The 24,597-nt window shown below is 61.7% G+C and overlaps 1 protein-coding gene across 9 annotated transcripts in view; it reads left to right on the top strand.

Annotated features, from left to right (window-relative positions):
- TNS3 (tensin 3) overlaps positions 1 to 24,597 on the top strand; it is a 200,718-nt gene that overhangs the window by 109,275 nt on the left and 66,846 nt on the right. For 8 of the 9 annotated variants that reach the window (XM_045089576.1, XM_013059615.2, XM_045089572.1 and 5 more), the window contains 7 exons: positions 1,817 to 1,929; positions 2,247 to 2,307; positions 2,896 to 2,971; positions 13,242 to 13,371; positions 13,654 to 13,719; positions 14,527 to 14,631; positions 16,179 to 16,253. In XM_045089576.1, coding sequence (XP_044945511.1) covers positions 1,817 to 1,929; positions 2,247 to 2,307; positions 2,896 to 2,971; positions 13,242 to 13,371; positions 13,654 to 13,719; positions 14,527 to 14,631; positions 16,179 to 16,253 — 626 coding nt within the window. The remainder of the gene's footprint in view (positions 1 to 1,816; positions 1,930 to 2,246; positions 2,308 to 2,895; positions 2,972 to 13,241; positions 13,372 to 13,653; positions 13,720 to 14,526; positions 14,632 to 16,178; positions 16,254 to 24,597) is intronic. The other variant, XM_045089573.1, reaches the window with a different exon arrangement.

Below are 24,597 nucleotides of genomic sequence, written 5' to 3' on the forward strand. Positions count from 1 at the left end.
CCTTACAGTGGGTCCTCGTGCTGAGCCATGGGACATGGTCATGCTAGCACTGTCATGCTAGCTCTGATACATATACGTGTTCGGGGAGATCTGAGCAGTGTCCAGGGCAGGTTGGCGTTTAGGGGAATTCGAGGAAACTCCCAACTACCATCCCTGGTGGTAAGGAATGTGTTGGACATCTGCAGATTTCCAGCTGCTTTGTCACAGAAGTGACGCACGTGCCCCGCCATCTGTTCCCCCTCCAACACGTGCGGTTCCTGAACCTTCTCACTTTAGTTGAGAGGAAGCGTGGAAAGCGTCATCACAGGGAATTCGTTTTCTCCAGAGAGAGAGGAGACGGTGAGAGGCAGAGGAGCTGTTTGGAGCAGGGCCCCTACACTGGGCGCTGGGGGAGCTGTCAGGTTCCCACCCCCTTGGCCGCCACAGGCGAATGCTGTTCCTCCTCGTGTGCCAGTTGAACTGGGGGCGCAAACCTTCCGTTCTCTCTCGCGGCTCCTGTCTTCACCCGGGAACCGATTCCCTTTCCTTTGGTGCTGATGGGTGCCTCGCGGTGGCCATGAGAAGACGTCCTGGTCCCCTGTCCGTGTCCCGCCTCCCCTAACTCAGCTGCGTGTTTGGACAAGGCATTTGCGCTTTTGCGAACAGCAGGACGAGGCCGCCCCAGCGGGGAATCCGTGAACATTCACCGCGTGGCTTACTGTGAAACGTCTCCTCACTCCTCCCTGACGTGCACACTGGGGTGGAACCGGGGTGCGGAGAGGAGAGACGTGTGCTCTGTGCACCCGGGGTCCCTGGCACGCGGCGGTGTTCCTGCGGGGCTGGCCAGATGCGGACTGAGCGGCGCGCAGGCACATGGCGGTCCAGCCACCGGTGGCTCAGCTCCGTGCTGAGGATTTGCTGGTCGTCAGCCACCTGCCTGTAGGCCCCAGAGACTGTTAGGGGCTGGCGATGGGCTGCCTGGGGCTGCTGTCCTAACCCTGCTGGGGGTGAGCAGGCCCCTGGCTGCGCACGCAGAGCCAAGGGCCCTGTGCTGAGCTCGGGCTTGTCCACATGAAGCACTGGCCGTGGGCGTGATTGTCACAGCTGGAGGGAAGGGACAGGGTGCCGTCTCCACTCTGTCCACACGCTTCACCAAAATAAACACAGGGAGGACCTTTGTCATATGTCCTTCTCTTAGCAGTGGTGCTGTCAGGAGGGGACTGGGGTCAGTTGTTCTTTAATGAACTCTCTGGTCACAGGCGTGCTGGTTATAAGCGTTAAGGTGACCTTTTCTTCATCCCAAAACCCATGTGTGCTTGACGATAGGCCCTCCCAGGGCCAGGAGCGGCACAGAGCCCGGCCGGCGTCTCCCCGTGGGGTGGGAGTTGAGGGGAGAGTGACCCTGTCACAGGCCTTCTCCTTCACTCTCCTGTCTTACCCTGCGGGTGGGGGGCACCGTGATGGCCCTGTGGCCTGAACCTGTGTAGCTCTGGGGGCACTGTGACGGCCCTATGGCCTGAGCCCGCATGGCTCTGGGTTGGGGGCAGAGAGACTGCTTGTGGTGTGGGTGCGGACCCAGCATGGGAGCCACGGTTCTGCACTGGGTGCCCAGCCACATGCAGTGGGGGGTGTCCAGGGATCCTCGCAGGGTCACATGCCCGGGCTGTGCTCGCCAGGGTCGGACTTGGAGGTCGAGCCCTGCCTGGATGTGCGCAGTGGGGCTGGGCCCCTCCCAGTGCCTCAGGACAGCAGGCTCGGTCTCCCTGCGCGTGTGGCCCCGCGTGGGCTCAGAGCCGTGGGGGCCCCCGTGGGAGCCCTGAGCCGCTGTCCGTTGCAGGTACGTGCAGTTCCTCAGTGGGCTCCTGTCGGGGACGGTGAAAATGAACGCCTCGCCGCTCTTCCTGCATTTTGTCATCCTACACGGCACTCCCAACTTCGACGCGGGCGGAGGTGAGGTCCACACACCGCGCTCCAGACGTGCAGCCCGTCCCGGACCCTGCGCTCCCCCAGTCTGCCTTCCCTCCCTGCCCCGTCCAGGGGTCCTCCTGGTCACTGTGTATGGGGTCCCTTGGCCAGGAGGACCTCTCCCAGGAGGACCTCTCCCAGGGAGCCCCGCTGTCCCCTACTCTGTGGTCTGACTCCAGCTCTGTTCCCCAAAAGCATGGACACAGCACAGGGGCCACCTGGTCCCAGGTTGCCTTTGTCTTGCTGTTTGTCAAACTCCTGTCTGTCCAGTCCTGCTTCTCACGGACAACTCTCTCTTGCAGTGTGCCGGCCCTTCCTGAAGCTCTACCAGGCCATGCAGCCCGTGTACACGTCCGGGATCTAGTAAGTGCTGTGCTCACGGGAAACGCACCTTCCCGAGCTGCCCGTCCTGCGGGAAGGGGTTGGGGCGTTGATGGGGGAGAGTGCCCGGGGGCTGGAAGGGGCACCTTGGCTCCAGGAAGGGGTGTGGATGCGGAGCCTGGTGGGCGGGGAGGCCCACAACCCAGAGTCCTGTGACAGGGTCCGCAATGGGGAGCCTTCTCTCCCCTGTGTGTTTTCGGCAATGGGCAGGTGCCCTCAGGATGCCTGAGTTTCCGGGCTTTCCTGGTTTGCTTTCTTGTTTGCTCGCTGTACATATTTTGTGGACATTACTAGAAAGTGAGTGAGAAATAGGTTGGAACGAGCTGCTGTCGTGGTCGGGACTCGTGGCGGACCCGCACGCGGGGGGCACCTGGGCGCTCACGCACTCTGCTCGTTACCGACACGCACAATCCACACTCCGGCCGGACCCTGGGGAGGGGCATCCCAGGGCCACGCGGGGTATTCTGTGTCCTCTCCGAGTTTGAGTGGCGAGGTCACTTTTCTCAAAAGGGGTTTTTTCTGTTAAATCGTGAAATTGCATCGTGGTTTACCTTCTTGTGTGTCCCAAAGCAACGTGGGCCCGGAAACCCAAAGCAGCATCTACATCGCCATTGAGCCCGCCCAGCTGCTGAAAGGCGACATCATGGTGAGTGCACGTGCCGGTCCCTCCTCCTTGGTGATGCCCGTGGAAAGCACGGCCAGTGGCCATGATCTGAAGGCCTTTGGCTTATTTTCTGGGCAAAGATGTTTTACTAGAAGGGACAGAAGGAATCGAGAGGACCACTTGCTATGTGCTCTCTGACCTGCGGGTCCTAGCTCGGCCCCTCTGCATCCGAGGGTCCTCATCCCTTGACTACACGTGTGATCTCGCGTGTCCTTAGTGGTCCCAGTGCGAAATCCCCCGGCGTATCGCAGCTCAGCGAATGACCTTCATGGAGAGCCCTCCGGGTAGTCTCAGATCTGGGGCACACTGCTGCTTGGAAGAGAGGACGTGTGACATGTTAGCCTCTTCTCTGTCTTGAATATAGAGGACGTCATTCATCTAAACTAATTTTAGAGGCGTTTGGCACAGGGAAACCGTGGGGCTGCTGTGCCTCCTTCCCACACGCACAGAAGTGATTTCCCATGTGTCTGCAGGGCCTTGGGGAGGGGGCGCCTGTGACAAGAGGGTAAATGAAGATTCTTACTCGTTTCCCCTAAACGTTTGGATTTCAACATCCTCCCTCAGTGGCGGGCCTGTCCTGAGTGCTCACGAAAGTCAGGTCAGCGGGGTCGTGGAGGTTGGCTTCCCTGGTGAAGACGTCACACTGCTGATTTCAGCCCACGGTGTGGGAGCCCGCTGTCCGGCGAGAGGGCTCTGCAACGTGCATTTCGCAAACAGCATGTCGCTCGCCCCTGACAACCTCGAGGTGAAGGGGCCGGTGTCCTCAGGCCACGGGGGGCCGAGCGGATGTATAGGGTGCCGGTGCCTTTCCTTAGCCCATTTGCTCACATGTTCTGATGCACTGTCCCCATGGAGAAAGCTTTTTCTTCTAGAATGTTCTGCAAGGCAGCACCCAGTCTCCCTGTGGTCAGGAGACTGAGAGGGAGAGGGGAGGGTGTGTCTCTGTGTTCTGCCCGGGTGACCTCCAGACATGTCTCCCAGGACTCAATTATTAGACAATGAGCTGAGCCGTTATTGGGCATCTGCTGCATGTTGGACAACCCCCTAGGGCTGCACGTGGCCATGGCTTTAGTCTGCCCACAGCTTCTGTGTCTACTGTTGCCCTGGGTCTACTGTTCCAGGTTTAAAGGAGGCCAAGCGACCCAGAGAGGCCACGAGAGGCGAGTGGGGGTGCCGACAGGACGTGCGCCCGGCGCCCCGTGGTCTGGTCGGTGCCTCGGGAGGCGGCCTGTCTAGAATGGGTGTCCCCTGTTGTAAGGACCCCAGGGAGGGGGCAGAGCTCCAAGATGTGGTAGGTGACTCCCGAGCACGGGGGAGCCTTCCCCACCCCTGGACTGTGGGCTGCTGGGGCAGTGCGTATGGCCAGTCAGCAGCCTGGGGTCCTAAGCCCTCCTCCCCCTCCCCACTCTTCCTCCCCCTCCCCCCCTCCTCCTCCCTCCCCCCCTCCCCCCCTCCTCCCCCCTCCTCCCCCCCCTCCTCCCCCCTCCTCCCCCCCCCTCCTCTTCCCTCCTCCTCCTCCCCCCCCTCCTCCCCATTCCTTCTCTCCCTCCTCCTCCCCCCCTCCTCCTCCTCCCCCCTCCTCCCTTCCCTTTTCCATCCCCTCCCTCCCTCCTTCCTTCCGCACCAGGAATTTATTTACGCAACTGTCCTGTTTTGAAAGTTTTGCGCTTTCTGGGTCTCCGTGTGGGGCCCTAGCACAGGAAGGAAGGGAGGGACAGGGTGACATCTTTGTCCCGAAGGCGCTGGTGGGGGCAGCGGACCTGCGGTGGGCGAGGGACCCCAGGATGGGCCGTGCTGGGTGAGGTGGGCAGGCGGGGAGCTTGCGAGGGGTGCTCAGTCGTCCTGGGGGTGATTCGTTGTCCTGGGAGGGCGAAGCCAGATGGTGCGGGCTCGGTTGCCCGTGGTTCTTTTTTGGGAAAACTGGTGATCCTGAAGCCCTTTCCAGGGCCCTGAGGCCACACTGCTTCTGCCCTGGAGGTCGCTCTAGAGGAGGGCTGGTGCAGGGAGCAGGGGAGAGGAGGGGCAGGAACCTGGCCTGAAGGTGTGTGTGAGAGGCTGCCTGTGGGGAGAAGCCGTGCTCCCAGGGGCCGGCCCTGAGCCCCACGACTGGGTGCCCACCGGGTCTGCCGCCTGCAGGGTCTGGGTGGCCTCAGAGGTCACCCCGCGTCTGCGGACTTGAAGCTAAGTGAGGGTCCCGACGGGGTTAGGGGCGACTGGGTGAGCTGGTGTGGGATGACGTCATCCGTGAGCACGGGCACGGGTGAGGGCTTGGCCTTGGAGCTCCCGTGGCCTCCCCCTGCCCCAAAGCCCTGCTCCCCTGCACGCCCGAGCCCGAGGGCACCTGTGTGTGTGTGTCTCACCACTCGGGGTCTGCGGAAATACCCGGAGCAGGGGGCGTGGGGGCATTCGGAGGGGACCCGGTGTGGCCCTAGGGAGCTGGGCGGTGGGTCCTGGAAGGGAGGCGGTGGGGGGCAGGCAGGAGGCCCTGACCCTCGAGCTTGGACTCCACGCCCGCGTGCTGGGGCCGGGAGCCAGCCCTGGGTGAGCGGCGAGCTCCCAGACGTGCTGGCCCTCCGGCTGGATGTTGTCTTGTGTGTTTGGGGAGCTGTTGCCCACGCTGTGTTCAGACTCAGAGAATGCCTCCGGGCATTCACGGCCGCGGGAAGGGGGCCCCGTCGCCACGAGTACGAGCCCCACGTGGTTCTCAGGTCTCCCCGGAAATGGATTTGGTCGAGTAGCTAAGAGGGGACTGTGTGGCACCGGGCTCTTCCCTTTGCTAGGGCCGGGAGTCTAAAAGCGGGATCCGATGGCCCTTGTCGAGAAATTTCATTTCCAGCTTGTACCTAAGGGCCCTCTGAGGTGCAGACAGAGACCTGGGGCCCCTGGGTCGCTGTGGCAGGAGGCCTGGCTGAACAGGTGGCAAGCACAGTCCGGAGCGGGCTCTGCAGGTGACAGTGAGGCCATCCGAGCTCACAGGGCTTTGTGGCTTTGTCCCGCGTGGCCTACAGTCCACGTCATCGGGGGGTCAGGCCCACGGTCCTGGGGAACAGAGGACGCATGGCAGGGAGAACCCTGTGCTAGGGATGAGCAGGACCAGGCACAGGTGTTGGGAATCAGGAGAACGGAGGTGGGTCAGGCCAACGCCAGGAGTGAGGGGTCCTGTCTGGGTCCCTTTGCTTGTCTCTGCTTCACCTCGGGGCCTGGAGCGTGGATGGAACACATGTGGAGGGGACAGGAGAGGGGACAAGGCTGTACTGGTCTGGGTTCTCCCCCCACGTCTGGCCTTTTGGATCTTTCTGGATCTCCTCTGTCCTGTTCTCCTAGCCTTGAGCCACCAGCCAGAGACCCTATGCTGGCAGACGCCTCTGTCTTTGCTGGAGGCTTCTCTACCCCTGACTCCTGGCTTGCAGCCTGCTGTACTCCTGGCCGTCCCTCAGTGCCTGGTGGGCCCCTTGCTTGTCGCTGGAGAAGCTGCTGACCCCTAGCTGAGCGCAGCAGCTGCTCCTCGTGCCCCCCTGCCGGTCGAAGCTGCTCTTATGTGTGCTTATGTGTGCCCCTGGGCCCCGGGTCCCCCTTCATGTCCACCACCCCAGGCTTCTGGGACCCCCCCCAAGTCCCCCAGACACCCAAGTGTGAATTTGCTGTCTGTTCCACATGTTACCCGTGATGGAGATTCTGCGCCTGGATGTGCCGACCCCTGCTGCTGGGCGTAGCCCCCTGCAGCCTCCCGGGTGAGCGGACACAGTGGCTTCAGGGCCCTGGGCACCGGAAGCAGAAGCCATGGTGCGTGAGTGGGTGTGGAACAGGACAGCGCCAGTGCTTGGGCGTCCTGTGGCTGCGGGTCTCGGGGTGAACGCTTTGTGGCGCACAGGGAGGCACCCCGTCTGCGGGTTTCTATTTGCATTGCGGGTTTCTGTTTCCATGGCCAAAGCAGACAGAGAAGACTCCCTGGCCGGTTTCCTGGGAGCCGCTCGCCTCTGGAGCACCGGTGCCGTCCTGCCCCTTTGTGCGTTCCCCACCCCGGGTATTTTTAGGGTCAGGCGACAGTTTGACTTATGCTTCCTGTGTTTACGATTCATTTCTGTACACGCTGCACTTTCCGCCGCGTTATCAGATGGAAGGAGAATGATACGGGCTGTGGCTAGGAAGGGGTACTTTTCCATCACACGGGGTGACACGTCCTTGTGCCGCTCACAGAAATGACGACCCAAGGGGTTCAGTCAGGGGAGCAGCAGAGGGAGAAGCAGACTCTCTCCCGGCTGAGCAGGGAGCCCGACGCGGGGCTGGATCCCAGGACCCTGAGACCATGACCTGAGCCGAAGGCAGATGCTTCACCAGCTGAGCCCCCAGGTGCCTCCCCCCTGCTGCAGCTGCCTTAACAAAGCTCCGGAGGCCAGGGGCTGAAAACACACCTCCACTGGACGCCCCCGATACAGGCGGGGCAGGGCCGGCCCCCTCAAGGCCTCTCCTGGTCATGCAGACAGCCGTCTCCTCCCCGGGCCTCACGGCGTCGTCCCTCCGTGCCTGTCTGTGTCCTGGTCCCTCTTCTTATGGGGCCGCAGCCAGAGAGGAGCAGGGCCTGTCCTGGTGGCCTCATTGACCTTGATCACCTCTCGGTGAGAATCTAATCTCCAGATACAGGCCCGGCCGAGGTCCTGGGGGTCAGGCCCCGTGATTTGAATTTGGGGGGGGACATAGTCCAACCCATGATTCCTGTGTGCAGTAAGCAAACCTGTCCCAGCGAGACGAGCAGTGACATCACGCCCCCCTCCCCGTGATTGGGCCTGTGGGCTTGTTCAGTGCTGGTGTGCTCCGCGGGCAGGAAGGGGAATGCACGCAGAGCCTGCTCCCCAGTTACCTTCCTACTGCGGGGGGGGGGGGTGGTGAGCAGGCAGGTGACCCGTGCGCAGAGGGAAGCACGGGGGACCCTGGGGGGAGAAGATGCTGGGGTGTCCGAGGAGAGGTGACCCAGAGGACAGTCCGGATGCTCGGGTCATAATCTGTGGGGCCCATGTTGTGCTGCTGCTCTGAACCCCCGGGGCTTTTGGATCCCCGAAATCCACTTGGGGGTCACCCCGGGAGGAAGACGGTGCACGGTTCTGTTCCCCGATGCTGGCAGAGCACAGAGGGCAGGCCGCCTCCGCTGCGCCCCCACGGGCTGAGGAGCACCTGTCCCCTCTCCCCTATGCCCCCCCATCTCCCTGCGAGCTGGGGGAGAGTTGTGTACTGTGGCTCTGCCCAACCCCCATGTGGGTTGCTCCCTCCTCCCCAGGAGGGTCGCTCCACGCGCCCCTGCGCAGGGCCAGCCCACGGGCGAACCTCACCTCCGGGGAGCCGTGCGCGGGGAGTAGCTTCCGGGGCCGTTGCACACAGGACCGTGCACGCAGGCGTGGTCCTTTCCGCCTGGGAATGTGGCGGTAGCTGTGGCAGCAGCGGCCACTCGGAAAGGACGCGGAGGAGCAGAGTTGATGTTTGTAGGTTTACTGTCGACAGCAGCAGAGGTTCTCTCCAGATTCTTGGGTTTGCTCTGGAAGTTGGGGCGGGGGTCGCTCCCCTGGGTCACATCCTCCTAGAAGGCCGCTCGCCCCGCGTGTGCTCCCCTCTTTGATTTTCTGCGTGTGCGTGCAGACAGATTGGCTCCTTTCCTCCCCTGGGATGCGATGTGGAGGCCGGTTCGCAGAGATGACAGGGGCCACCTTTGCAGGAATTGGGCCGTGTGGGCTCTGAGGGGCCGGGACCTGCTGGGGAGACCAGGGCTCTGTTTGTTGTCCCCTCAAGGCGGGGGGCTCGTGGGGATGCACTTCCTGGTGAGGCCGGGCAGCAACCACCCGCCGTCTGACCACCAGACGCAGCCAGCCCGCCCCCCTTGCCCTCGCTCTGCACCCCCGGCTCCCCCATCACCCGGGTCCACCCCTCCCACAGGGCAGGGCCTCAGGTGCTCAGTAAACGTGCTGTCCCCGGGGAGGAGGGCAGCCTTCGTGCGCGCGACCAGGCTGTTATGTAAGCTCGCTGAGGAATGCCGTGGGCGCCAACGCAGCGGGAGCCTGGCCGTGGTCCAGGGCCTTGATGGGCTCGTAAACACTTTCCCGTCCTGCGTGCCCCATCTTGCTGTCTCTGCAGTGCAAACCCTGTGGCCACTTACATTTTGTCCTTGTGGTTGTGAGGCTCTGTGAGCTCGCGCCTGTGACCGAACTTCTCCCTGGAGGGCACGGCGGCTCAGAGAGCTGCTGCAGACACACAGCACCATTGCCGATGCCCTCGTGCTCGGGGCCTTCTGGAAGCATCCTTCGCTCCCTGTGTGGACTCTGGTCCTCTGGCGGGTGGTTCTTCCAGACCCCCGCGGGCCTGTCCCTGTGCTCCCTTGGACTTCCTGCGCGCACACCCTCTCCCATCCTGTGCCAGCCCTCTTCCGTGCCCGGCCTGGGTCTCGGTGCATCCCGGGGTCCTAGCTCTGTGGTGGCTGTGTACTGGTCCACAGCGGGCACCTGCTGACCTCTCCTTGGGTTTGGACGTGATCCCAATCTTTCAAAATCGTGGCCCATGTTGGTGCTCGCTGTACAGGTGTCCAGACATCCGCGGGCGAGCTCTCCAGGTCTCTGTCCTCTCAGTGCATGGTTGCCGCTTATGCTCCATGGATGTGACTTCCTCGCGGCCTGTCCCGGCAGCCACAGGCCACCAGCAGCGGGGGTTGGGGGCATGAAGCTTCTTTTGCTACTCCTGTTAATAGCTGGGCGTTCGGATGATTTGGGGGGAGAGGGAACACTGCCCACTGACCTCTGACCTGGGCGCAGGTGCTCCCGGGGCTTCGACCCCTTGGTCCCAGGTGCCGTTCTCTTGTCGCTGAGAGTCTGAAGCACAGACACCTCCGTGCAGTGTGAGGGTCAGGCCTGGCTGTTCGCGCGAACGCCGGTGGGTCGGAGCTCATCTGAGGGGCCGTTCCATCACACTCGAGGACACTAGCTGTGCGCGACGTGCACTGTGGGGACCGAGGTCCCGGCGGGCCGTGCTTCCACGTGCCCGCCACTCAGTCCCCTCGGGGGCCCGGGCGGGTTTTTAGGCAACACGAAGAAGGGGAGGCTGAGCGGAACAGTGCGGCTTGTTGCATCAAGACTGAACGAAGTGGGGTTGGCCATGGACCTTCTTCCTTCCGACGCCCCCTCGCCAGAGGCTTCCAGCCTCCGACAACACAGCACGTGGTTCTCCTGCGTGTTGACCCAGAGTGAAGGTTTCATCCTCATCACAGAATGACGGGAACCCGCCGTGGCCTCCGAGAAGTCCATGTCCCTGCCGAGGACCTTCCCCAGGCGCGAGCGCTCCTCGCGAGCTGTAGCGTTCATGTCATACCCGTGTGCCCTGCCGTGGCTTCAGGGACAGCCTGGGGTGGACGGAGGTCATTCCTTTCCTGCAGGAGCCAGGCTGCGGCCCTTGGATTGTTAGAGACGTGCATGTTCCAAAACCTGAATGTGGGGGATTGCTGCATTTTGGAGACTTGCAGACGCCAGGGGGACGAAGGGGACGTTCCGGGCCTTGGTCCCTGTAATCTTTATGAAGTGCTGTCGGTACTTGAGATCTTAAAGGGGGAATTCGGGGCGCTCTTGTCCAGCATGCGCTGACAGTTCTTTCCACTGAGTGTGGAGAACGCGGTTCTGGCCCCTGACTGCCAAAGCTAGCCAGCCCCGCCGGCTTGGGCGGTGTAGGGTTCCGGCTCTACACGGGGTGTCAGGGGCCCTGGGGGGCTCCCGGCAGGCGGGTCGATCCTGTCTCAGGGTCGGAGCTGCTGTATGGGCAGTGCTGCCCGGACCTCGTGGTCTGTGTCTTCTGAAGACACCTGGCGTCCATCCCCAAGGTGGGCGACTGGGCTGGGGTCGCCAGGTGCCACCCCATCTGTGGGAGGAGCAGCTCAGTGTGCAGCACGCATAGGTGTGCGGGGAGCCTGGGTGTCAGCCAGCATGCTGGGGAGAGTCCCATGGACACCCCGTGGGATAGTGTGTGTCCCCGCCGGGCGGCTGCTCTGTCAGTGAGCTCAGTCACTCCTCCGTTCTGAGCCCTTGTCCTGGGGAATGTCTGCAGACACCAGAGTCACACTCAGCCTGGGGAGGTGACTGTGTCCCAGGGCAATCAGCCACAGATGGCCTGGGGAGGGTGACTTCCATCTCTGACCATCCATTGCCCCCGAGTGCCATGACCTCTGCCACCACCACTTCTGGGCACTTGGTTGCGGGGCTGGGATTGGTGGCTCTGAGCCACCCTGTTGGGGGTCAGCTGTGATGAGTCACGGTGAGCTGCAGAGGGAGCCCCTTGGGTCCCTGTGGAAGGTAGGACCTGGCCTGGGGGTGCGGGGGAGGAGGAGCTGCCGCTTGGGAACCAGCTGGAGGGGAAGCCTATTCATTGGGGGTGGGAGGAAGGCCCCAGAGACAGGGCTGTGCTGGGGGGTGGGGGCTGGTCTACCCAGCACTCGTGGTGCCCCTGGTTCCCCGGGGTCCTGCGCACAGACCCCAGCGGCCACGCATGGTGGGACCGCTCCTTCCTGCGGTGTGACAGTGGGGCCGGCCTGGGCTGCCTCCCACAGGATGGAGCTCCTGGTACTGTGGCTTCAAGCTTTGCTTCCCCCCGGCATTTAAGAAGTTTGGAGAACCAGACCGGTGTAAGCCCGTATCCCCCCTTGTCCCCGTGTCACCCTCAAGACAGACTCAGGCCCGTCCTCCTGGAGAGATGGGGGCACCGGGAGACCTCCTCCCACCCTGGAGGGGTCTCCTCTGGGGTCAGTGGGGTCAGTGCAGGCGAGGGCTTGCGGCATGGGGAGGCACGCACAGCACGTTCTGGGAGGAAGCCCAGAGGTGGGCCTTGGGTTGGGCCCCACTGGGAGGTCAGAGACCTCACGGAGCCGCAGGAGGAGACGGCACACTGTTGGGAGCAAGTGCACCGCACTTGCCGCGTGTCCCCAGAATTCTTGCCAGCTGTGTGCCCGGGTCCCGGAGGCCGGAGCCTGGGGCCTATGTCCTCAGCAGCCGGCCCCGTGTTTGTTAGCACCGAACGCTCCCCGGACCGGCTGCTTACATTTTCTCCTGTATTTATCAGACCGTTTCCTTATAGATAGCACAGAGGTAAACAACCTCAGAGGGCGCGTTTCCTAGGGGCTTCTGGGGCTTGAGTTTTCCTCTGTGGGAGTGTCTGTCTGGTTGGCCGTACGGAGCCTTCCACTGGGGTGTTCTGCACCGCTGGGCTAGACCAGTGCGAGCGGCCGCTTCTTGTTGACCTTTCTGACGCACCAGACATTTGAGGCCCGTCTCTGGCCTAGAGAAGTCATGGCTGTGAGCGTAGCTGCCTCTGAGAGCCCCTGCCCCGGCCTCCAGCCTCCCCTCCCTTCTGGGCATACACAGTAGAGGGACCCACTGCCCGTGCTCCGCTTGTCTGAGAACAGAATCCAGCCCGCTTCTGGCCTCGGGCCCCTGCGGACCCTGGAAAGGAGCCCCAGTCCTGCTGTGGCCGGGAAGCGGACAGGGGAGGTTGTCGGCAAGCGTCCTCTCCTGCGAGCCCTCCCCGCAGCCCCCACATCCGTTTTTCCCTGGGCGGGGAAGGTCGCCACGTTAAGGTGGGAAATGACTCTCAGGGTCCCTGCCTGCCTGCCCTTCCCCGCTGGTGCCGAGTGCCCTGTGGGGGGGGGGGTGCATCTAAGCTGCACATGAGCCCATCACCCCTGAGGCCTGAGCCACTCCCAGGGACCCAGGGCACCCCCAGCCCCGGGGCTGCGGTACCACAGCCTGGGCTCACGTCTCCCCCAGGGTGCTTCTGGGGGCAGGTCTCAAGTGAGATCCAGGACATGGGACGAACAGGCTTGGGGATTAAATGCCGGGGCCTCCCCCACCCTCCCCCCCCCGTCCCCTCCTTATGTCTCTGCCCAACCCCGTGTCTTCCTCACTCTTTACGTCATCACCCACACATACTCATTGGACATCCCACAGATGGTAACAACCACCTGCTTCTCGTGTGAAGACAGAGGGGTTTTAAGTTGAAACACAGACAGTTCAGACCAGGGGAACATCTTCTCCATGGGGAGTTCTTAGAGCCCAAAAACGGGGCCATAGGACTCCATCCGAAGCCTGTTCCCATGTGCTGGTCTGACAACCCAGGCCATGCCCTTCCTGGGAGCAGGTCCCGTGGGAGCACCGAAGGCAGGGGTCTCTGGCCTGCACCCATCCGTCCACCCCTCCTGCTCAACAGCTGGCCCTTGGCCTGCCCCTCTCCACCCCAGGTCAAGTGCTACCACAAGAAGTACCGCTCGGCTACCCGCGACGTGATTTTCCGCCTGCAGTTTCACACGGGGGCCGTTCAGAGCTTCGGACTCGTGTTCGGAAAGGAGGATCTGGACAACGCGAGCCAAGGTGGGGCCACGGCTGATGGGGGTGCGGGGGGCGGTGGCCGCGGGTCCTTGGTCATTTCCGTACCTGTTCAGCCCCATGCCCCAGACGGTGAACCTGCGTGCTGCGCAGTACCGGTCTTTCGGAACGCTGAGCCCTGGTCCACAGAACATTCTGGGAAAGCGGTGGAACTTTGCCACCGCAGGGACATGGGTGCCATCCGGGTGGGGTTGGAAGCTCAGCGTTGTCCGTGCTTTTTGGCCACTGCATCTCTGAGCTCGTCGACGTGTGATTTTTTTTTCTCAGATGACCGTTTTCCCGATAATGGCAAGATTGAGTTGCTTTTCTCCGCCACTCCCGAGAAGCTCAAAGGTAGGCGGCGTGCCGAGTGCCGGGGCGCGGTGCTCACCCGGTGGGGTGGAGGGTCCTATGGGGTCTCCGTCCAGTCTCCCGCTTTTGTGCGTGTCGGGAAATTGCCGTAGGAGTTTTTTCAAAGCAGGCTGTCTTTCAGGGGTGGGGGTGGTTGGGAGACAGCAGGCCTGGCTGCATCAGCAGGACCCCAGGAACAGTGAGAGCTTGGTCCCTGGAGGTCTGTCTGCTGGGATATCATGCTGAATGTTTACTTCTCCCCCAACGAAGAATCGAGTGTTGTTGGAGAGGATTGGAAGTACAGTGGACGGCAGATGTTTATGTGCAAAGCAGGTTCTCCTTTCTTCTAAAAAATGCCTTGAAGGAGAGATCTTGTCCTTTTACCGTCAGGGCGAATGGCTCTTTGGTACAGCGAGATCCATATAGGGGAAAGTTTTGCTTTTGTTGCTGGGGACAGTAGGCCCCTCCTAGTGAGATCAGTGTCCTAATTCAGTGAATGGTTAAGGGCAAGGCTCATGAGGTCAGAGCCCCACTGGCCTCCCCTGAGTGTCGGCAGGTGGGCACGTGCGTCTGCGAGCCTGGAGTGGCCAGAGCACCCGCGTCCCCTCTGCTCCCTGCCCACCTGGCTCTGGTCTCGACCAGGTTGTTGAGAGCAGTGCACGACGCTGTGAACGCCCCCGGGCCCGTGGGGGCAGGTGTGGGGGTCTCGGCGCTGGCTGCCGGTGCTTGCGCCTGGGATGCTCGTGCCTCGTCATCCGGGCCGGTGTGCCACCACGTGCCTGCCCTGTGACCGACACCTCCTCCACGCAGGGTGTGAACACTTGCGCAATGACCATGGAGTGATCGTGGACTTCAACACTGCAGACCCTCTGATCCGCTGGGACTCCTACGAGAGCCTGAGCGCGGGGGGAGAAGGTATGTCTGGCTGCCGCCGCCTGGGCCAGGGAGGGGCGGAGACGGTGGCCTGCTTACCGTCTGCTCGGGGTCTGCAAGCTTTCCAGAAATCCTGACTTCTTTCAGGGTCCAGAGCGCCCCTCTCCAGTGCTGTGGTTTGGGGGAGCCTGTGAAAAGCAGGCTTGAGGATTTGGGGTGGCACAGTGGGTGTGGCCTCGCTGGGCTGTGGCCAGGCTGCTGTCCTGCACCCGGGAGCTCCCTTGGCAGGAATGTATGGGCTTGTGGAACCGCCTCACCTGCCCGTTCACCCTTGAGATGGACACCACGGGCCCTGGTGCTGTCATGAGGGCAGAGAGGCTCTGCCGGGCTCCCCCACAGAAGAGACCTCACACAGGTCCAAGGAAGGATGGGGGCCTTCTCCCCGGCCAGCAGGAATAGTCCCCACCCCCCTCCATGGTGGGGCCTGATTTGGGAGAGAAAACCACCAGGCTCTTTGTCAAACTGGTTTCCTCTTGATGTACACTAGCCAGAAGCAGGTGTTGCTGAGAGACCTCCCCCTGACCCTGACGTCGTGGGCCACTGGCCTGCAGGGTCTCTGGGGAGGGACATCTGGTGTGCGTGTGGCCGAGCAGTTCCTGTCTTCATGGGGGTCAGTCATGCCTCTCCTCCTGGGTCCAGGGTCCTGGCGGGCAGTGGCGGGGGGGGGTGCCTGCTGTCTCCGTAGCATGCGTGGTTTGCCCTGTCCCAAGCAGTGAGCCGTGGGGGACACACTGTGTACGTCACGTACCCCGTCATGTTTCTCCCTTACAAGAGCCAGAAACCATGACACACGCGGAGTGGTTCCCGAGAGACTGGCCGGGGGCCCGTCAGTGTTCATAGGTGCAGCTGGCCCGGGGTCATGGGTCAGAGATCACGCAGGGCAGCCTGAGGGAGATGGGGCTTCCGTCCTAGCCCGCTGACCCCAGAGCTCCTCTGGGCAAGTTTCGTTCGGCCACGGTATCCCCTCCCCTCACTGGTGCCTGGTGCCACGGGAGGCCTCAGAGAACAGTCTCGGTCGGGCAGTGTGAGCTGAGAGGGGTTCGTTAGGGTCGATGTCAGCGTCTCCTGCGCTGGGCTGGCCGACCTGGGGCGCTACTTCTTGGGACTGGCCGGGTAGCCCCAGGCATGCAGAGGACAAGGACCATCAGGAAGAGCTGGCCCAGCGTGGCCTCTTACACCTGCTGTGCTCCTCTCCACCCACTGTCCGTTCTGTTCCTTACTAACCCGTGCCTTGCTGGACTGGGCGTGTGAGCGTGCCTCCTGCAGACCCAGCCTGCCCCCAGGTGCTGGAACTCAGGGTTCGGCTTCTCTGCAGAAGCAGTGGGTGGTGGCCCGTGGCGTCCTGTTGGGAGGGCCACCGAGAGCAGTGGGGGAGGCACTGACCACCTTGTGGGGCTGCCACCCCCCCACTCTCCCTGACACTGACTTAGCGAACACTGGCCTTTGCTCCCGTGTGGGTGGGGTCTTGTGAACCTCGTGTCGCCACATTTTCGTAAGCCCACGAGTGCGTAACTACATCACTCCTGCAGCTCCGTCCAGACAAACCGGACCTAATCCGTCCTGTGGACCCTGTGAGCCGCCTCGGCCGGCAGCACGGAACTCAGGTGGGAGCCAAGTGTCCCTGATGCACAGATGTTCCGTGTAAAGCACGTTGTGACCTTCTCCTGCTTAGGACACCAGACAGCCCTTAAGGACTACTCTTGGGGGTCATTTTAAACAGCAAAAATACCAACAAAAATAACGGAAATGCGAACACTGACATGCCGTAGGACTGGAGGGGGCTCGTTTATGGTGTGGGAGCTGGGAGCACACACGTGGGACGGCTCCGAAGCCGGCCCCTCTGCGCGCCTCAGTGAGTGACGGTGAGAATGCCACGAGCTGCTCTGGTCTGGGGTTCGACGTAACGGTGCTCGGTGAGTGGCTGGATTTGCAGACGTGGAGCCCACATACGGCCACTGACTCTACCTGCTGTCTTTGTTTTTTTGAAATCCCCCTTTCTTCCGCGTCTCCTGTGGAGCTGTGCCCTTTGGGCCTGGTGACCGGGACCGTCCCATCCGGGGGAGCATGGGTCGCTCCGCTGTGCCTCCCGCCTCTCCATGGTAGCTGTGTGGCCTTGAGCAGTCACTTGACCTCTCTGAGCCCTTCCCCGCTCTGCACAGGGAGTCGTCGTCAAGCCAGGGGCGCTGAGTAGACGTGGGCCATGAACCCCTGACAGTGCTGCAGGTCACAGGGCCCCTTAACAATGTTGCTCCTCCTTTGGAGCCCGGGGCTTGGGGACGACCTGGCCTGGCGTGGGGTCGGTGAGGGTTGGGTACCCCCAAGGTGGCTGTGGGAGGGCACGTGGATTCCATCTCTCCCTGCACCGTCGGACGGCCACTGCGGTGGGGTGAGACTGGAACGCACCAGGGCCTGGGGTGATGGGCTGTGGTGCCCTAGACCCTGCTGACTTTTCCATCACCGTCATCCCAATGTCGCTCAGCGATCAGTGAGTGCACCGTCCCTAAATGTCACCGAGCGTCACATGGACAGGACTCCCTGAGTGTGGAGCATCACCCGCCCCCCAGGGACCAGTGATGGTGGAGCTCAGTGCTGACAGCCAGGGGGCTCTGTGCGGGGTCAGGAGGCATCTCGCTGCGGGGTGTGCAGAGCTGGTCAGGGAGCCGCATGGCTTGTGTTCCCGATCCAGCGACGACAGTCGGTGCTGCTGTTTCGGAAGTGGATTTGAAAGCTTTCCTACTTGGAAATCGCGGTTCGGTGTTAATGTGTGGAAACCAACGCAAGTGTGGACCCTCAGCCACTTCACCAAGGAAGGTCCGCTGCATCCGGCAGACAAAGTGGCAGGCGGCTTGGCCGGAGCGAGATGGGTGGGGCCCCTCATCGGCAAGATGGACACGCCGCCCGCCAAGCTCCCAGGGCTGGATGCCTCGTCGCTGTGTACCAGCCAGGAACGTCCCTTCGCCTCATACCCCGGAGCTCAGGCGTGTGCTGGGGTCCTGCGACAGTGTCTGCCCCCGGACATCCTGCTTGGACCTGGGAAAGCACCTGCCCTTCACGCTCCTGATTCCAGGGTCCAGCCTCCAGCGCACCTTTCAGGGCTGATCCCGGGACCCCAAGAGTTCATCTGCCCCAGAAAACAGGCAGCAGACAGGAAGGAGGACTGTGTGCTGACACACTCGTCTTACCTGAAGAACAAGACTCTCATCTCTGTGCTCAGAACCAAGGGAACATCCTGTGGGGGTTCGCTCGACACCGGGCTGGATCCCATCACCAGAATGCACACCATGTCGGAGGCAGTCGAATGAGTGACAGCCGGGCACGAGCCGTCTCGGCCCTTTGAGCCCACGGTTTTGCTAGCCCTGGTTGCATCTGAGAAAGGCCGTCAAGATCCAAGTCTGACTAAGTTTGTAGGCGGCAACTCACATGAATGCCCCTGGGACGGCTGAGCTCCTGGAGCGGCTTCGCCCTGCACATGGGACAGAGGCTCAGCTGGGTGTGGCCGGGGTTCTCAGCCCACCCCCGGCCCCCGCCTCACAGCCTTGGACCCGGGTGTGCTCAGAGTCCTGGATGCGCCTCTGTACTGTCCTCCGCATCCCCCGCCATCCATGACTGAGGGGGCATCGCGCCTGCCCACCGATGCTGCACCTGCTGACATGACCTGGCACTTCCTGCCCGGCCCCGCATCCTTCCTGGGAGCGCGGTGTTTGGATGCTGTCATGGGCGCCCTGCCTTGGGGACTAGCAGCTGAGCTGTGTGTGACTGCTGGTGGGCTTATGACCAATGCGTATTTCGCGAGGTTAGGGGGTGCTGACCTCTCAAAGGATGGCCGGGGCATCTGCTACGTGGACGGGCAAGCCACCTTTGGGATGTCAAAGGCCCAGACTCTCGGGTGGGATTCTGGCCTGTGAAGGCTGGCGTCAGTGATCCTGGGTTTCTGCGTGGGAATTAACATCGAGGCGGTAAGTGAAGGCAGAGTCATTCAGCTTTCAGAAGCCAAACCCCAAAACCTGGTAATTAAAGGAACACACTAGCCTGGTAAAAACCTGGAAGGTGGGAGCGGCCCTGCCCACCATCTCCCAGACGGCGCATCCTGTGACGTCCGCGGGTGTGCGATGCTCGGGTGCCTACGCGAGGCGTGGTGACGGCTTTGTCCCCCGTCCCCCTTCTGGACACTCCTGCAGACAAGCTGTTACCAGTCACATCTCATCGATTCCCGTGTACCTTCTCTTCCGTGCACCTCAGCTGGGCGAAGGCGGTGCGCACGTCAGGCCCGGAGGCGGCCTTCTGTGTCTTCCATGGGGAGACCCAGTCTCTCGCCTGCCAGGTACAGGAAGGGCACCCCTTTTTCAGAGGCCTCCACCCAGGGCCTGTGGGGGCGTGTTGGCTGTGTCGGGGACATTTCAGCGAGGCCACCTGCACTGGGAAAGCGGGTCAGGTCTCACTCCATGTTTGGTAAGCAGAGCAAGAGCCTGAGCGGGGCCGGGGCTGGGATGCATGTGTGTCCCCCCCGGGTGTTGCCAGGTAACCCGGCTCCAGCCATGCGTGATTCCTCTTGGCCGTGGCCTTGACGGGGGGAGAGGGAGGGTGTCCTTGGGCACAGGCCGCCTGTCCGGCAGCTCTAGGCTCTCCAGCAGGCATGTCCCTGGCCGTTCCCTTGCCCGGACCCTCTCTGCCCGCCGTCCCTCCCCTGTCTTCTGGATCTGTCATGTTGGGGATTCTGCGTGGAGCCCTACTCGGAGACCAGGTTCTGCCATTGACAGCTGGAAGCCACGGCCCTCAGGGTTGTTTTGCGACAATGCAGCTTTGGAATTGGATTTAAATTTCAATAAACAAGGGGCATCTGGGTGGCTCAGTCGTTAAGCATCTGCCTTTGGCTCAGGTCATCATCCCCGGGTCCTGGGATCAAGTCCCACATCAGGGTCCATGCTTCTCCTTCTCCCACTCCCCCTGCTGTGTTCTCTCTCTCTCTGTCAGACAAGTAAAATCTTAAAAAACAAACCAAACCAAAACAAAACAAAAAAAACTCTCAACAAACAAGGTTTTTACACACACAATTGCACGTAATCAGGCTTTTATTCCCACTGCCAGTCCAAGGACAGAGGGCATGGCCGCGTTTCATTCTCTTCTCTTTCTGGAAGCTGCCGTCGGGCAGGGCAGAGGGTGGGAGGCGGAAGCGTGAGACGATGTGTCTGTTCGTGGAGTTGCGTTTACCATATCACGCCCGGACCGCAGAGCATGCAGTAGGCCTGGCAGCCAGATGCTTCTGAGAACTGGGCTCATCTTGGTGGCAGTGTGTGACCCTGTGTCAGCTGTAGGGGCTGCAAGGGACCCTCAGATTGCTCAGTGCGTGAGCTGGGGGCTAGCACCAGGCCCCCCTTGAACGGAGAACAGAGCTGGGGGGTGGTTGTCGCGGTCACTGCTCCAGGCAGCCATGTTCCTAGGAGGCCCTTCTCTGTGGGGACGCCTGGCATGTGGGTGACCGGGTGGCAGGTGTGTCTGTTCGGGAGAGGAGGCTGGTGTCAGACCATTGGGGACTGCAGATGGGCAGGTGCAGGGGCCAGGAAAATGGGTCCTGGTGGATAAGCAGAAGGCATCTGGATGGACCCCGGTGCACGGCGGGGTTCCCTGCACACACTCAGTGCTCACCTCGCTGAACAGGCCCCGGACGGTGCTTGGCAGCCCCGGGAAGTTTTCCTCCCAAAACTGAGAGGTGGCGCACTTTTAGTTGTTTTACTTTCACGTAGCAGTGGCTTGTTCACAGCCCGATGTAGCCCTGGTGTCATGGTCCCTGTTGTCATGGTCCCTGGGACGTTGCTGCAGGACATGGGGATCTTCCGAGTCCTGATGGACTCGCGCTGAGGGTGGTCACCCTGTGACCTGTGACCTGTGTTGGATCACTGTTGAGTGTGACACTCTCGTTACCCGGCGTCATGCTTGGTGTCCTTCGACCAGGTGTCTTGGACGTGTGGCTTCGGTCTCGAGACTGCTGGAGACATTTTGGTGCTTTGCTTTTGGACGAGGATCAGGCCCCAGTGAGCAACGCGTGAGAGCAAGGAAGCATCCCTGGAAGCTTCTGTTGGGGCTGGTTGGGGCCGCCCTGAGGCCTCCTGTGGGGCGTCTCTCTGTATCCCACCTGCAAGGGGCCCCCCAGCCTCCTGTGCCCCCCGCCAAGGGCTTCATGAGATCATTGGGAAACCCATGGAGTCTTCCCCGCACTAGACATGTGATCCCGTGTACAGAGTCACAGCTCTGGTGACACTACAATGTCGGAGGCCTTCACAGACGCTGAGCCAGCGGCTGCCTTCGGTCCACACCTCAGCAGGGCCTCAGAGACCACGTCGTTGCGGGAGACGTGGGAGGAGGACGGCGAGTGGCATGGAAGGAGCTCTTGGTTCTGGACGTGGGATGGGTGTGCATGTTGTGTCCTCCGACCCAGCAAGGCCCCAGGCACTCCGGAGACTTGCAGCTCTGATTCCTTTCTTTTGCACATTGTCCCTTCTGTGACACACGGGGTCCGCTCCTGCGAGGGGAGGGGGTCGGTCCGTGCCCTCCCTGCACCCCATCGACCCGGCCTTCTGGCTCACAACAGTGCCTTACATCCCTAACAAAAGGGATCCTTTCTCCCCGGTGAGAGCCGGTTTATGGGAGGTGGGCGCTGCCCTGTCGGGGCTGCCCACCCGGCAGGGTCCCTCCTCGGGCTGACAGAGCGGTTACACGGGTCAGGGCTCTGATGGGGCTGTGATGGTCTGCGCGGGCCATTCTGCCCATTTACGGAGTCGGGGCGCGAGGCCCCAGCGTGAGGCCCCAGCACAGGGCTGCGCCGCGAGGGTGGGGCGTAAACCGGGGTAGCAGGTGCGGATCCCGGGAGGGGAGGGGTGGAAGGAACGCGAGGAGGCAGGATGTGCTCTGTGTGATGAGCCCCGGGGAGCTCGAAAGGGAGAAACAGCCTCGGAGAGGAAGGAAGTCGGGCAGGGATGTCCCCGCCAACAGTTTGAGGAACGCATGAGATGCTCAGGCCGTGGGATGCTCAGGTGGCGGTTCGTCCCTGGCCTGGGCGGTGGGTTTGGAAGGCTGAGGTCTGGCTGAGTGGCTCCTGGGAAGCCTTTTCTCCGCCTCCTCAACCTCCAGAGTTCAAATTTCACTCAACCTGATTGCGCGAAACCCCGCCCTTGTGTTTACATTGCACTGGCCTTTTGGGAGGAATCCAGTCAGGGAGTCCCAGGCTTGGCCCAGAAGGTCTCACTCCCCAGAGAGGGCAGCCGGAGCCCTGCCAGGAGGCACCCCCCCCCCCCCGCGTGCACGGGATGCTGCTGTTCTGGGGGTGAAGGTTTTGTGCGTGGGAGAGCGGGGCTTCCAGTTGCAGCCTGGGCACACTGCTGGGCTGTCGGGAAGGACGGTAAGTGGGGAGCGTGTGCGCCTGTGTGGCACACGTGTGTGTGTGTGTGTGCGTGCCCGCGCACGCACGGCCTCTGCAAGGCTTCCTAGACCTGCATCAGAGCCCAGTGCTTCTGGGAGACTCGCAAACCAGACCACTAGAGGCATGGACGATGCTCCTGGGGAGATGGGACCTCCAGGGTTTAAGGATCTGTGGAGTGCCAGGCCAGCTCCCGGAAGCCGGTTCGCAGAGGAGAGCCTGCCTTGTGTGTGTGTTCTCTGGGAGCGGCAGGCCATAGTGGTTTGGAAGGGGGTTCATGGCTGGCTGGCCCGTTGAGCTCTGATTTGGCCACGATTGCCTGTTCTCCTGGCCCACTGGGTCTGGAATGTGTTTTCGTGGTTAGGAGTGCCCGCAAGGGGCCAGGTCAGAGGCTGCCCAAGTAAGTGCCCAGGACATGCCAGGTCCATGCTGGGTGGTTGGCAGGGAGAGGTGCTGTGCTGTCGTGGTTGGGGGGTGGGCTGCTGCGTGCCCCAGTGCCCTGTACCACACTGTGCTGAGCCTAGCCTGGGGACAAGTGGGAGTGCCCTCAGTCCTGGTGGCCTCCTCTGCCGCTGAGAGCCACTGGGCGCGGTGGGCGCGCCCCTTCCCGGAGAGGCGCTTCTGCTCAGACTTCCCGGATGGAATGCTTTGCTCCTACTCTCTCTCTCTCTTGCTTTTCCCTCCTACTCTGGGTTTCTCCAAGAATTTACAGCCTGCCTTGTTTCTAGGGAACGTTTGGCCAGAGCTCATCTTGGCTCCGGAGGGAGCAATTTCCAGCAGCCCGGCTCAGCGGGCGAGGTGCCCCTGCCTTCCTGCGGCGGGCGCCTTCCTGCCTGGCGGTTCAGGGGGCGGCTCGGAGTCTCGGAGCCCGGCAGCGCTCAGTCTACAGGTGATAAGGATCACCTGAGAAGCCCCCAGTTCGGGGATGCAAGTATTTCGGGGCCCCAGTCTCCTTTAATGCCCATGAGGGTCCCTGCATCTTTTGCTGCTCAGAAAACAGAAACCAGGGTTGAGGCTCAGGGAGGCTTCCTTCTCACCCTGGAGCATATCGGAGTCGCCGAGGGTCTGCTCTTGGGGCCAAGAGGTCGTGTTCTCCGAGGCCCAAGTGTTCTCGATTTACTCTGGAATGAGAAGTAATTCAGTACAAATGCAGGGCAGTCTTTAATTAGCACAGGATGCAGGATGCTATTGGAGTAAAATGAAAGCAGACCTCGTTTCGGGAGAGGTTTACAAGGACCGCAGTGCTGCACGCCCAGAGGAGAGACAGATCTCTGCGTGGGTGACTTGGGGAGATAATGACGCCCGCCAGCACACTCTGGGAAGGATGCGTTCCTGGCCAGGCTCTTCTCTCACTTGGGAAGAGCAGACCCTCAGTTCCCCCTGCCCCTCCCCCCCAAGGAGGAGGACATTTCTGAGATCACCCACATCTCCCCTCCAGCCCAGAGGGCGCGGGGGTCCCCCACGTGCTCACCCCCTCCAGTGGGCTTGCTGGGTGACAGAGTTCTCTAGGCCCAAGAGGCTGGAACCTGGGTGCACTTTCTGCACAACGCAGAGGACCCCAAGACACTTGTCTGACACCAGAGGTGGGGACACAGGCAGGTGTCCGTGCAGGGTCCATTCCCAGAAAGCTGGGCAGACCATCGCTGCCACTGCAGCTGGTGGTCAGAGCCCGGGCAGCAGGTGTGGGAGATGGGGTCCCTAACCATCTGGCCACGGGACGCCGTGTTACAGCTGCCGAAAGCTCGGGCCAGCTCGAGCCGTGCCCAGGCATGTGCGGGACAGTCGACGCTGGCAGTCTGGATGAGGTTGGACAAAGGCTTATAAAACTTGGGGAGGAATTATTCTAAAAATCTAGTTTTTACTTTAGATTTCTATGAAGAATCTGTTTTTCAACTTTATTCCCGAAGGACAAGATCAGTTGAGCTGAGTTAGGCCTTCTCCTTAATCCGACATGCTCTTACTCCTCAGCCCCTGAGGAGGCAGGCCTGGATTGTGGCAGATTCCAGAATCTGTCCCCAGGGCAGGAAGGGGGTGTGCAGAGACAGCATTCACCTCTGTGTTGGTCTCAAAGGATATCCCCCTCTGTGATTTCTGGGTGGCTCTCCTTGAACTCCCCTTTGCCGGGTCACTTTTGCAGAGATAAGGAGAGTGAGGTCAGAGAGGTTGAGTAACTCACCTGAGATCACACAGCTGTGGTCAGAATTTTTAATCAGGACCTGAGCCGAGGTGGATTGTGGCAGAAAGCCTAGAAGGAAGTGGAGATGTGCTTATAAATCACTCTGAAAGCAAACCCCAAGCACGCTTTGTGGCACGAGGAGGGCACCGAGGCCCCAAGGACAGTTATCTTTAGGAGAGAAGAGTTCTGAGCACATAATGCGGTCTAGGAGGAGGAATGAAGGTCGCAGAAGAGAGGTGGGGGGTGGGAGCCGTAGCAGGGTGGGCTCATGGTGCAGTGACCCCTTTCCATCCTGATTTCAGAGCTGGGTTTGACCCAGGCCTACCTCGCCTCAGGTAAAACGAACTCTGTTCAGCCTGCA

Source organism: Mustela putorius, unplaced genomic scaffold (genome assembly GCF_011764305.1).
Source record: "Mustela putorius furo isolate JIRA1106 unplaced genomic scaffold, ASM1176430v1.1 tig00003845_pilon_pilon_pilon, whole genome shotgun sequence".
NCBI lineage: Eukaryota > Metazoa > Chordata > Mammalia > Carnivora > Mustelidae > Mustela > Mustela putorius.